This window comes from Neolamprologus multifasciatus, chromosome 15 (genome assembly GCF_963576455.1).
Source record: "Neolamprologus multifasciatus chromosome 15, fNeoMul1.2, whole genome shotgun sequence".
Classification (NCBI taxonomy): domain Eukaryota; kingdom Metazoa; phylum Chordata; class Actinopteri; order Cichliformes; family Cichlidae; genus Neolamprologus; species Neolamprologus multifasciatus.
This window is the reverse complement of record NC_140453.1, coordinates 7,586,931-7,601,566: the sequence shown is the minus strand read 5'-3', so window position 1 is coordinate 7,601,566 and position 14,636 is coordinate 7,586,931. Positions and strand designations below refer to the sequence as shown.

The 14,636-nt window shown below is 41.0% G+C and overlaps 1 protein-coding gene across 1 annotated transcript; it reads left to right on the top strand.

The window, feature by feature from the left end:
* The first annotated feature begins 356 nt into the window (after positions 1–356).
* Positions 357–3,474, top strand: LOC146501470 (G-protein coupled receptor family C group 6 member A-like). Its single transcript, XM_085134328.1, has one exon. The coding sequence runs from the start codon at positions 438–440 to the stop codon at positions 1,593–1,595; it is 1,158 nt and encodes a 385-aa protein (XP_084990454.1). The 5' UTR covers positions 357–437; the 3' UTR covers positions 1,596–3,474.
* The last annotated feature ends 11,162 nt before the right edge of the window (positions 3,475–14,636 follow it).

The following is a 14,636-nucleotide window of genomic DNA, read 5'->3' as shown; positions in this document are numbered from 1 at the left end:
GTTGATTATGTATATGTTAGTGTGTAAAAACATGCAAAGCCTTGTGTCTAAGAACAGATGGTATATGCCACACTGATTTAAAAATAAAAGGGTGGGGGTGGGGTGGGGTATGATTTCATATGGTCAGTAAATAAAATTGACGGCCATGATGGTGATTCTTTCCTCTCTAAGGGAAATGTGACTTCCAGGTGCACAGACAGCTGTAGGCCTGGCTACAGGAAGACTTCAGTTACAGGCCAGCCTGCTTGCTGCTATCAGTGTGAACCCTGTGCTGAGAACCAATATTCCAACACCAACGGTGTGTATTACAAAAAAATACCCAAACTCCATTTGTGTTGCAAACTGCAAAATATGAAAACAAGTGTTTTGAAATGCTTATATTACACAGTCTGTTGCATTGACAGCTCAAGGAATTTGAATCCAAGTTAAATATTCTAATGACCTTTTGTCCTCTGTTTCCAGATTCTGAGACATGCCATCCTTGCAAAGAAAACTATTACTCCAAAAACACCAGTTCAGTGTGTTTACCCAGAAAAACTGATTTTCTGAAATGGGGTGATGTATATCTTATTGTGCTGCTGTCTTTTACTTCTTTAGGAGCAGTGCTTACCATTGTTGTTGGGATCATCTTCCTTGCACACTGGAATACCCCTGTTGTGCGCTCATCTGTAGGCCCCCTCTGCATCATTCTTCTCCTCTCCCTTATGATCACATTTACTAGTGTTATATTATTTGGTGGTCAACCCAATAGCTCTCAGTGCCAAGCACGGCAGGTGGTGTTTGGCTTAAGTTTTACCTTGTGTGTCTCCTGCATCATGGTCAAGTCCTTTAAGATCGTCTTAGCCTTTGAGTTTGACCCGGTCATTCAAAGTGTGCTGAAGAAGCTCTACAAGCCTTACCTCATTATTGCAGTCTGCATGGCAGGTCAAGTGGTTATTGTTACCATGTGGCTTTTACACGGTCCTCCATACATTGACTCAGAGATCACACAGGACAACATGAAACTGATATTTTGTAATGAGAAACTAATTCCTGCATTTGGAGCCATGCTAGTCTATATTGGCCTTTTGGCTCTCATCTGCTTTGGTGTTGCTTTTAAGGGACGAAAGTTGCCTGACAGTTACAATGATGCAAAGTTCATCACTTTTGCAATGCTCATTTACTTCATCTCCTGGATCATGTTTGGCCCAGTCTATGTCAATGTCACAGGCAAATATCTTCCAGCAGTGGAGATGATCGTTATCCTCATCTCATGCTACGGCATCTTGTTTTGTCAATTTTTCACAAAGTGCTACATTATTCTGTGTAAGAAGGAAGCAAACACAGAGAAAGCGTTCCGTTGCAATATTAGGAATTATTCCATGAATCACAAAGGCAGTGAGGATGAGCTGTCATCCAACAGAGTTGAAAACCCTACTTTATCTGCATCAGTTGAGTCACAGAATAACTGGAATTCAGTCACACCGCCCTGTGTTTCCTCAAACTCTCTCTTTCCAGTCTCAAACTCATGGAATAATGTCCTTGAAAACAACCTGAAATCCACTAAGAAGACCCTACAGAGATACAATAGCTTGCCACCATCACTAATCAAATGATTCACAATAGTTAAAAAGGTATTCAAACAATTGGAGTGTAAAGGGGACTAAATATTAGAGTCTATGCATTTTTAAGTCTTTAAAGTTGTTTACCAAGTTGTTGAACATCTTTATCGCCATCTTGTGCTAGTACAGAATGTGACATCATCAGGTTGGTTGGTTGGTTGCAGCTAATAGACTTACATTAATTTATGTTAGCTAACTAGTGACAGAACCAATAGTTTCGTGAAAATTAAGGAGACTAAAACTAAAAAACAGTCTAAGGGGATCACTTTTGTTCTGCCCCTGGCTGCAGCAGGCAGTTTTATTTAAAAAAAAAAAAAAAGAAATAGAAAGAAAGAAAGAAAATCCACCTGTTAGCTATAATGTTCAGGTTTTTAAAACACTTTATAATTTAAAACATCCATCAGCATCTCCATAGGAAAAAAATTCCTTCTTCTTCACTTACATTTGATTTTCCTGACTTCTAATATGAAATAATCCACTTAGTGAGATGATGTGAGAGAAAAAAAAGATCTCCAAAACGAACTGCATCTCTTCCTCAGAGACTCCTTTTTTCTTTTCTTTTTCTTTTTTTTGTTGCAAGGATTCCCGACCATGTTTCAGTAAGAAATTGAGTCATGTTTGTTTTGTGATGCACATGTAGTAAAACTGTTTGAATGTCCTTGTGTAAGAGACCATTATTATAATATGTAACAATGCCTCATCAATTGATTCTGCTGCTTGTACACCTGGCCCAAGGAGGGATACTCTGTGTCTGACTCCAGTTTGTCGTTCTCTTGAACTACCAGGAAATCGGACTCAAACAGGCTCTCCTGCACACTGTCCTCATTTATAAAGTGATTTACAAGCCTTAACATGATGGCTAACAGGTGGATTTTACAGTTTCAGTGCAGGTAGCCAAACAACGAGGAACCACTTACTGCTTAACTGTCAGAGAGTAAAAGTGGACAAAGTGGACAGTATATCCTTGGCTTTTTTTTTAACATAACAACTCACTGTGGAGGCCTGATCAGTACAAAAATGATCTCCTTTACACTGCTTTTTATTTTTAGTTTCCTTATTTTTCACTGAGTCACTGGTTCGTTCACTAGTTAGCTAAACTTAAGTAATGTAAGTCTATTAGCAGCAACCAACCCAACGACGTCATGTTATGTATTTGGACAAGATAGCATTAAAGATGTTCTCAAAACTTTAATTTAAACAGTTATTCCTTAAATCCAGCTTTGTGCGACTCCAGAACATCAACATGCTAGGAGCTGAGGTAACATAGTTACTGTTGATTTCATGTTGTTATGATGATCATGTCATGATGACTTCACACATTTATTAAATCAGTGTAGCCACATTCATTCAATTAGATGATGGCCTTTTAGTGGCCAGTTTTCACATAATAATTGACTAGTCGGGGGTTAAAGGTGAAAAGAGTACAGTACAGTAAAAGATAATTTTTAAAAGGATGTTTTTCTTTTTTTAACTAAAACATCTGAAATATTGAAAGCATCTTTCTGCATTTGTGTAATTCATATTTATTGGTGGTGACTTTCAACATTATGACTTTCAATATTTACCATCACAGATTTGTTACACATTTTAACTGAATTTGATCATGTCTTCTTCTGTTATATTTTTGTAAATGCATCTGAAGGTTAAGAGACTCTCTAAGAACTAAACTCACTTCATTAGCTGCAAAGTGCTAATACTTGGTCTAGTTGTACTAGACCAGGGGTCTCAAACTTGTGGCCCACTTCCCCCTACTTGTGGCCAGTATATTGATGTGAAGAAATATAATGCAATTTTTTCTAGGGAGGATTTGTTTGTTGTTGAGTGGAATGTTAAAATAAGTTCTTTAAGTTATTTGTAAAGAAAACAATTTTCACTCGTAGTCAAAAACTAATGCATACATTTGTGTTTGCATTTTTATTTTGTTAATTACAAACAAAATCATAGCAGAAGTGTTTCCACGTATCTGGCCAGAAAGAGAGTACCAGTTTGTTTATTTAGTATTTCAATGAAAGGCTTCAGTTATTAAGAGTGAAAAAAATTACATTCACATTTGCTGTTTTGTCTTGTTATACAATATTTGAAATTTAAAACAAAAAAATAAAACCCAAACAAACAAAAAAACGCTACATTTTCAGAAATATTTGTGGGTGTTTTCTCATTTGTTTGTTTTTTGTATTACTTGACCATGTCTTCATACCTAAATGCCTAGAGTTGGTGCCATATGATTGGCGAATTAGATATTTGTCTTAACTAGCAACTCCCCTTATAAAGTGGCCAGTTAATGTATGTATGATAGAATAACTTTCTGTTACCTGTTACTTATATTCAGGTCACAATAAGACTTTGAAAACCAATAGTAACTCAGTTACAGGTGAACCAGTTATATAATACATGTACATTGTTTCATAGTTTGAATAAAGTAGGAATTATCTGTTTGAATCCGGGTGTAGGTTTTACTTGACACTTTTTAAGGTACACCTTCTTACTTGGTTGGACCCCCTTATGGTTTGAGAACTGCCTCCAGTCTTCATGGCATAGATTCAACAATAATGTCATACAGATGCTGCAGACTTGTCAGCTGATGTGAACCTTCTGTTCAACCACATCTCAACGATGTTTTACTGGTGACTTGGAGGCCAATGCACCTAACATCTGTAAGTGTAGTTCTCCTCTGTAGCTCAGACATTCGACTCAATGAAACCATCCAAAGAAAGACTGTCATAAACAACAAACCTGAGCTGATCCACCAAAGAGTTGCAATAAGGTGCTCTTTGCAACATTTTCTTTTTAATCTGATCAGTGACTGGTCAGTGTTGTACTTTATGATATTTGAACAAGAATCGGCATGACATCAGCCATAGCGGAGCGAATGTGGATTGTTCCACATTTGAAACATCACATGAGATTTCTTGTCGCGGTTTGTAGGACAGAGCATTTCTAACCAATGTCACGGGCCCCCTATCTGATGTGCCAGTGGTCAAATTAACGAATCCAATGCAATTAGTCATTCAATTTACTGTGAGATTCTGTGGCTGCTCTGAGTATGCCCCTCTTTCCCTGTCTCCCTCTCTCGATTTTCTCTAGTTTTCCATTATGGGATTTTCTGTTTATCTGTTGTGGTCTTGACTGTTCATTTCTGCATCCCATGTCTTACTGTGTATATTTGTGTGTGTGTTTCTTGTCTCGGGGCGAATGTGTGCACACAGAGAGGTAAGTGTTGTCGGTGTGTATACACCAACATCTTGGTCTGCTTGTGTATGTGTGCGCGGTGACTGTTCATGCCTCACTGTGGGACGCGTTGATTAGCGCTCACTGCGGCTCAGCTCCCAGCTGTCCTTGCGGCTGGTCGCTGATTGAAACCAATCAGGCTTGCGATGGCCCCATCGCAGTGACCCCCAACCCCTCCCACCCCCGGCCTAATCACCTGCTGATTGGCCCACGCAGGGCCCCCTCCCGTTGGCACGAAAGGTTAATTTGACCGGCGGATGAAGGCTCCAGGAGGGAATAGGAACGTGCGCTGGGTGATATTGCATGGATATAGCCCACCTGTCAATCACAGCCACTTAAAGAGGAGCAGCAAGGGAAACACTGACAACTAGGGAGGAAGCAAGAAGCAGAAAGGAAAGGAAAGAAGGAGCAGTGATGTTGGCGTAGAAGAGCACCTAGTGATTAGCAGATGAAGTTGAGACAGAAACAATAAAGAGGAAGACAACAAGATACAGCTGAGTGCTCTGTAAGAAACCAGCAATGTGATTCAAACTAGAGTTTTTAGGTAAACTTTCATCTCCACTGCATCTTGTTTACATTCGGCTCAAGTGACATAATTAATCACTTTTACACAAATAGCTCAAATATTATATAGTCTGTGATAAGTATTTTGAAAGAGTGCTTATAAAATAACTATTTGAGATTAAATAACTATAGTATGTCTGAAAGAGTTGTCACCAAATTACTATAATATTAATCTTCTTTCCTTTCAGGGCCAGCTCTGTTCTAGGACGCCCTCTGGACCCAGTGAGGTGGTGAGTGACAGGAGAATGGTGGCTAAGCTTTCATCTCTGTTGGACAACATCTCCTACCCCATGCAGGAGACTGACAGCACTGAGCAGCTCCTTCAGTGGAAGGCTGCGGCACCCACGATGTGGGACAGAGCGATTTTGCAGGTCTTTCCTCCCCACTGCTGTCAGACTCCACAACAAAGACTTTTGCAGCTGATCAAACACACACAAACCCACACATGTGCAATAAGACTAAGTGCAATACTCTTTTCTGACAAAGTTGTATTTTTACTCACTTGTATATAGCATTTGTATTCTATTTTTCTATATTTTATTCTATTTTATTCTACTGTATATAGTATTTTATTCTATTCTATTCTATTCTGTACAGTTGTGTACAGTATATTATTCTTATTGTATTCTAATTTTTGCTATATAACTTTGCACTGTCCACTTCCTGCTGTGACAAAACAAATTTCCCACGTGTGGGACTAATAAAGGTTATTTTATCTTATCTTATCAGAGTCAATACACCTGAATATTTTGATATTCAGTCAGATTTGTTTTATAATTTGACAACCCTATCTTAATACATATACATAAACATACTGGTTGGCCTGGCTTCGGAGTTACAGTTATTTCTTTTTATTTTTTATTTTTACAGTCAGTATATTGCATATACTCTTCATTGGAAATATTGTAGTGGATAGGTCTTTCCAGAGGGTGGCGGTGTTGTATTCATTCTGGATACTCGCATCCTGTCTAATAAATAATCTATTAGTGCTTTATGGCCATCTTCTTTATGTTGATGCTTTTAGGTCTGTTTCCCCCTATTACATTACATTTGCATTATGCTCTCTCACATAACTCTCTGTCTGCCTGTATGTGTGTCTATGTAACTGTGTGTGTGTGTGTGTAATTATTAAAAGTTTCTAGCATGATAGTTTATTCTTAACCTTTGCAGCTCAGCAAAAAAGTTAATTCCAAAACTCCCAGCTCCATCTCATGTGCTTTTTTAACAGCAGCTTGAGCTTTTGGATTTGTCATCAGGGGTAATCAGAATAAAAGGTCTAAATCAATCACTAATAAGTCAACCGGGAGTTTGAATTGAATTTTTTTTGTCAAAATGCTCGTCGGACTTCTTTTCTGCAGAACACCACAGATTTTCAATTTGAAGTTTATTAAAAAGATTAGACACTTAAAGTCTTGTGTAATCAACAAAGTAATGATAAAGAAATCAAACCAAAGACCCTTCCTTTCACCGTTAACACTTTAACGTTACACACCTTCCCCCACACTGGTCTTACTCTCCTTTGCCATGTCAGTGCATAGATCTCTGCTTGCTCTCTCTGTCAGTGTGTGTGTGTGTGTGTGTGTGTGTGTGTGTGTGTGTGTGCGTGTGTGTGTGTGTGTGCGTGTGTGTGTGTGTGTGTGGCAGGTTCTTCTCCCTCCTAGTCTCTGGTGGGCAGAATAATGTTGCTAGATTACCATATCATTACCATATCATTTCCATGTCATTATCACTATGCTGCCTGTGATATGTTTCTGTGTGTGTGCGCGTGCACATGTGTGTGTGTGCATGCATCTGAACTTTGCATCAGATCTTCAACTGTTTCTCTCTCTGAGGCACGCAAACACTCATGTTCTCACATACACACACACACACACACACACACACACAGGAAACACGCATGCACACAGCCTCCCACAGGAATACACACATCCCCCTGACATGCTCCCTCTGTTTTTCACTGTCACAGACTCTATCTCTCTATCTACGTCCCACACCCATGTAAGCGCATCATAATTCTTGATAATCTGCCATTCATAATGCTTGTTTACATGTTTGTTTGCATTAATCTAAATGCCAAATAAAGTCAACCTGTTGGCGGGACAGCCACAATAGCTAACATTTGTTTTTGAGAAAAACGCGGCTCTCTTGGTGGTTTGTTAAAACTATTTTAAAAACATTTTGTTTTTCTCCCAGAGGAGTGATACAGCACTGGACTACCCGTGATTGTGTCTTTAAGGAACAAATATTACAACCAAGCTGCTCCACAGTACTTTTTTTTTCTTATTTAAGGCGGTGGCTGATTGGCATGTAAAAGCTGTTGAAGCTGAAAGCATTAATTAAATGGCATTGTGATGTTTATTTCACTTGCCTTGTGTTTAGCCTTAGACTCACATGTTGTGGACGTGTGATGTGTGATTTCCAATATTAAGCTTCAGCCATCAATGCACCTTCACGACCAAGACTTCTGTAGTGATTCATCTTCCGGCTGTTTGCTAAAGTGCTGAATACAGCAGCGCTCCCATAACAGTGCCGAGTGAGGAGCAGGGCAGTTATGACAAAGACTGATGTCTTGTCTTAGTTCAAGAAAGACAAGAAAGTGATTCAGGGTACCTAAAAGAGCAAGCGTGGTTATACATCTTACACTAGTAAACTGCTTCTGGAGATTACTGAAGGAATACTAAAATAATATCACAATGACAACACAATAGATGACTGTATTTAACTGTAAATGGTAAAAATGGCCTATATTTGTATAGCGCTTTACTTAGTCCCTATGGACCTCAAAGAGCTTTACAGTACATTCAGACATTCACCCATTGGTGATGGCAAGCTACATTGTAGCCACAGCTGCCCTGGGGCGCACTGACAGAGGCGAGGCTGCCGGACACTGGCGCCACTGGGCCCACTGACCACCACCAGTAGGTTGTGTCCTTGTGAAGCGTCTTGCACAAGGACACAACGACCGAGACTGTCGGAGCCGGGGCTCGAACCGGCAACCTTCCGATTACAAGATGAACTGCCAACTCTTGAGCCACGAACGCCCCTATTATTTACTACAGCACATTACAGTAAAATCTTTAAACACAAGTTTAATGTTGGCAAATGTAGTACTTTAGAGTCATTTAATGGTAACATTTGCTAATATATATATATATATATATATATATATATACAGTATAGTATTTAGAGAACATTTTACATGATTAGTCAGTTGAGATTAGAAAAAAGCACAGACCTATTAATTTAATTATCAGTTTTGATTTCTCAAAATGAATATTTGTTGCTCTTCCCGGTCCGTTATGATTAGACATTAGATTTTTAAGTGTGGCTTGATAAAACTGGTTATTTGAAGCCGTCAGGTGTCACCTCTTTTTTTCCCTTCTGTTTATTAACTAACTGAGAAAGTCGATGTCAAATAATAATGAAATAATAAATGATTTTACCTGTTATATTGACTAAATGGAGGGACTACCTTTAGTGACTACCTTTTAAATCAACGCTGCATACAAATCAACTGGTAATTTTCCACTTTTGCATGATGCTAGGTTAATTACTGTACGGTTCATGGGAATAGAGAGACACTTGGTTCTGACATGCTATCCTGATAATCCCGAACCTGCTTCCTTATCTTGAATCAGACCTCTCCTGCAGCGCTATCAGTTTAGCAATATAACAAACATATTTTGAGCAACTTTACGTCGTTTGCGCGCAGTCAGAAATGCCTCACAAATGAAAAACACGCCTTCCACCATATGACCATCAGTCTGCCATTCTGGCTCCAATTCTCACCCTACAAAGTCAGCCATTTTGGGGTCTGCAGATGCCAGACAGAGCCCATTTAGGGAGGGGAGCATGTTAGGGGTCGCGCCCTTGTTTACATGGGGAGCCAGAGCTGATGGTTTTAAAATGGCGTCCAGATGGTGACAGAGGCTTGATTGCAGCAGAGAGGGGGGCTTCTGTGTCCCGCCCACTCCTGCTGTCCAGCTACTTTAGCTAAAGCTGCTATCTCTCTATCTGCTCCCTCTTCCCCTTATCATCAAGCTACCACTCCCGTTTTATCACTCCCTCCTCTGTCCGACAGCCATTACCGCGTGTTTCCTCTGTGGATGTGACGCTATACTTGTCTTTATGCTATCTCTGCCATTGTTTGCTCCCATTACACTCATTTAATCTTTTGCTCTTTCTCTTAACTCACATGCTCCCCTGCAAGATGCATGGCAAGTGTGTGTGTGTGTGTGTACGTTATGATCTATATGATGGATTGGATAACCACCCCTTCAAAGTGCAAGTTTGAATAAGGGAGCTCTGTATTAAGGCGGAAGGGAGAAAGAAGGAGGTATGCAGTTTGATGAATGGAGACAGAGAAAGGTATGAAGCAAAGGCAAGAGAGAGGGAGAGGTGTCAGTCTGCATCCCTGCTTGATTACTTCAGAAGGAGGTGGGGGGGGGGGGGGTGAGAGAGGATGAGGATGGGAGAAAAGAAAGTGAAACTGAGGAAGGGGGAAGCCGGCGGGGGGTGGGGGGATTGAGGTGAAGATGATGAGGGGAGGAGATGGGGAGGGAAGCTCAGTGGAGGAGAGTGGGGGAGGAATAAGAGGGCGGACCGCATTAGATACAGATGTTGTGATTGTGTTTGTGTCAGTGTGAAATATGATTAGTGTTCTCTCTCATTAGGGAGCTGATCACCCTCTTGCCTGCCACACACACTCACACACGCACACAAACAAACAGACACACACACACACACACACAGTTACAGTGGAGAAAGCAAAGCTGCTAAATGGGTAAGAACCTTCAGATGTGTTGAGTGTGACCCGTGTGTGTGTCTGCAAGCATGCTTTTTGCACATTTTGACTTGTGAATGGGCTCGTCTGCATCTTAGCGCGCGCGTGCACACGTGCGATGTCTCGGATTTTTGTGCGCGCACGCCGACAAGCGTACCTTCTCTTGCCACCCCCCCCCCCCCCTCCACTCCCGTCGTGGTAGCTGGTAAGTGATTCCACAGGCTGTTGGCGGAGCTCCAGCACGGCTCAGAGTGAGGTAGAAAAGTGAAGGGAATGGAGAGGAAAGGAGCAAACAGAAGCGAGTGGGAGAGAGGCAGAGAGGAAGAGAAACAGTGAGAGAGAGGGAGGCAGCGGCTGTGTAATTAGTAGCAGGTTTTCGCAGCCCTCTGCTTCTGTTTAATTAAAAACTGAAAGAGGGAGAGAAGAAACAAGGAAGGAGAGGGAGTCTGCAAGAGTGGAAAAAGAGTTTTGCATAGTTATTCTGTTTTTGCCAGGAGCAGGTGCGAGGCTGGCGCTGGGAAAGATGCCCAATAGCTCCAGGCGTCTCCCACTAGGCTTTCGGAAGAACAGTTAAAGGGGTGAACTCCACCAACAATTTCTGATTCAATCTGAAAGTGGTTTTAAAAAGTGAGTGTTTGGATTTTCTCTCATAGTGAATGATGCACGTGATGATACTGACAGTGACACGGCTGACATGAAATAATCAAGGTGATGGTTGGGGAGGCTTTCTCTTTCTTTTTTGAATCCTGCAGATGAGCAAAAGAGGACGATGATGACTCAGCGATATTGGCGGCAGTCGAGGTGCTGATGAAGAGTTCCCTCCGTCTTCTCTAACCCAGGGCTATGGATCCATATTGCTGAGCACGCTCTTTCTCTTTCACGGCAAAACTCCATCTTTTGTCTCTTTACTCCACCTACAGCCAACTTTGTTCCTGTCATCCATCCCAGCTCGTTGGGGATCACTGCCCCGTTTTTTTTCTATTTCTATTTGTCCTCCCCCTCCCCGACTCTGTCCCGCTGCATCTTTCTTTATCTCTCTCCCTCTGGCCTGCCTCGTATATAGAAGCTTCCATTATCTCAGTTGTTTTGTCACACACTGTTTTCTCACTTTCACACAGTCTTCACCTTAATGAAATGCAGTGGCAGAAGCTGCTGTAGCGTTGCTTTCGCAGCCACACGCTGACGAGAAAATTGATTTTTTCCTCTTTTTTTTCAGTCCTTTAAAGATGCACTGTACCTGATTTGCCGGGGCCAGACACACATATTATCACGTTCGTCACAAAGCGGACGCTTCGCTTTGGATTTATTCATTATAACAAAACTAAAGTCACAGAGGAACCCACGCTGATCAGCTGGAGCACTTCTAGTTTTCATTTTGTCCTGTGTGGATCCTTCTGCAAGCGTTCCAGCTTCATCCCACAGTCACAGGCAGAGATGAGCAGTAACGCGTTACTGTAATCCGATTACTTTTTTCAAGTAACGAGTAAAGTAAGGGATTACTATTGCAAAAACGGTTCGATTCGAAATTCGATTACCGTTACTTTCCCGTAGGAACGCTGCGTTACTGCGTTACTAAAACCGTGATTTTTTTTGTGAGAATGTCTCATGGCAGTGACATAAGCGAGTGCGACGTTCGTGACAACAGCTGTGTGCAGATCAACAATGGATAATATATCGAGTGCGGGAGAGAGTATGAGAGTGCAGCGTTTAAAGCGTGGAAGTACTGACCTTACTTTAAGTCTGATTCCATAAAAAGTGACAAAAACATTAGTGTCCGTTGTGCGTGGGAAGAAAAACTTATTTTTACAGCGAAAAAAACCTCTAAACTTCCGAGCAAGCACCGAGTGCGCTACGGCATAATGGGAAATTCACAGAGAAACTCGTGGATTCTTCCACTGACTGCTGCGGCACATCTGCACCAGGATAAACCTCCGCCTACGCCACTCCTGCTTTACAGGTGAAAATAGAGCAACAGGACCGCTAGTCTTTGACTTTATTTATTTTCTGCTGTGTTTTACTTGCATCTATTTGAAAGAGTGAGTGTAAACACAACAAAATATTTTATTTTATGTGCTGGAATGTGCAGAAAATAGGTTTAAATGTTAAACTAATTTCTTCAAGTCAGTGAATGTTGCATATAATTTAATTTTTGCTTGATGCATAAAGTTAAAAGATTAAAACTAATAAAACAAGTTTTAAAAAAGGAGACTTTTCCATTTGATTACATTTTGTATGATGGATTACATATAAAAAGTAGAATTGGGCTGAAAGATCTATCGCTTTATTACCTATTCAGGTTGTAAATTGTGTTTTTAAAAAGTAACTAAGTAACTAAGTAATTAATTACTTTTGAAAATAAGTAATCAGTAAAGTAACAGGATTACTTTTTTGGGGAAGTAATCAGTAATTAGTTACTGATTACTTTTTTCAAGTAACTTGACCAACACTGGTCACAGGTCATGACTGTTAGGTTTGCTGTTAATTCTAAATGGGCCGTAGCTGCACGAATACGAATGTTTATCAGCTTTCATCATTCATGTATCGCTCTGTTTTGGTCTCCACCAACTCACGAGAGAAATGCCACATACTTTAGCCTCAGGGGGCTGTTAGGATGGTTTGTCAGGTAGGTGATATACTTTTATTCAATGAAAGAAGCGAGAAAAAACTCGAAGAACTCATCAGTACTCTCATTAATTATACGATTTTGCACAAAGAACTAAAGCGCTCTATTATCCACTCTATATAAACATCTCAGCCAGAGGAACAGGTGGAATTCTAGTGGAGAGGAGTGAAGCAAAGCTTTTTGTAAACCACTCACAAGAAATATCCTATCATCTGAACGATCTGACCTGCTGCTTCATCTCTGAGTGTTCTCTGTGTTCATGTAAATGTGTGGGGTACTGTAGCGGTATTTTTTGACCTTTTGGAAATTTCATTTGTGTCTTGTGGTGCCTGTCAGTCAATATAAGAATAACAACAAAGACATCACAGCTACGTTAGAGACATTGGTGACAAGAAAAGATGCTGCAGGAACGTAAGCATCATATTATATAATTTTTATTCAACAGTTACGCTACAAGATATAAACAGTCTCTGGGAGTGAGATGTTTCCAAAGGTGGTACCCTGCTCCTCTGGTCTGATAGTAGCCGAGATATGCTTGTGACCTTTCCAAAATTGGCTGAAGTGTTTCTCTTCCATTTACTTAATAAATAGTCTACAAACTCTAGCAGCTACTGCTCTGAACAGACAAAACGATAGCCATCTTTTGGCTGCTGATCAGTGTCAGACAGATAAGATACCAACTAAGGAAGACAAATGCATCTCTTATTTATCACCTGTAGGAACCTGTCTCTCTGTTCCAATACCTTTAAGTGTGTTTACAGATGTAAACAAGCAGCGCGTGTTAAAAATACTGCTAAAAGCAGTCGATCTGAAATCTCCAATTAGCAGGGAGAACATGTGCATGTAACTGCATCCAGAGACAGTGATAATTTATTACAAGCACTTTGCTTAGTAATGTGATTTATTATTAATGCTAAAAGGCTTTAATACATATACACAGAATCACAAATATATGCCTTAAATATAGATGTGTAGATAGTGTTTAATTCATTTGTCCAGGTTGGACACTATACTGTTTTTGTATTTGGTGGATTTTCAAACACTGGAAGCTGCTGGCTTCATTATTACTGTATGTTCGCTTCATTCCAGTAACACAACCAGGACACACACGAAAATGTGCATTTACAAGCACAGCTTTTTACCTGCTCCTCCACTTTGCTTTTGCCCTTCATTGCTTCTGTTTGTCTTTTGGTCAGTTCAGTGCATTCCCTCAACAAGCCATGTTTTCCTGTTTCATACACTACCCTTTTTTTTCATTGCCAAATGCCTTCGCAGGTTGTCTCTATGATGCGCCCTGCCTCTCTCTCCCATTCTCTTTCATCTTCCACTAAGTCCTCCTGTCTTGAAAAGGCAAATGAGAGCGAGATGAACTGACATTTGGTCAGGTAGGAAAATAAAGACAGGAAGAAATAGGAAAAAAAAAGGGGGGGGGAGTAAGAGAGGGGAATAGAGGCGCAGGAAAGGGGAGATGTGTTGGGGAGTGAGGAGCAGCTGCCAAAGCCAGTCAGTTGGAGGAGAGTGAGGAGCAGGGAGATAAGGAAGACAGCCAGAGAGCGGGAGCTAGCAGGCACCCGGAAGAAAGACACTGATACCCCCCTCTCACACCCCAATACCACAGCCACCACCACCACCAACACCACCTCCTTTCCCTCTTCCCCTTCCTCCCTCCTCTCTCAGCCTCCTCTACTCCTTTGTGCAGTGTCTCAACGGAGCTGCGTTTGAGTGGCAGGCTGTCACAGATCAGCTAGCAACTAAAGCAGAGGGCTCCGAGTGTGTGAGTGTGTGTGTGTGTGAGTGTGTATGTGTGTGTGTGTTTCAACCAAGGCAGGGGGCTGCC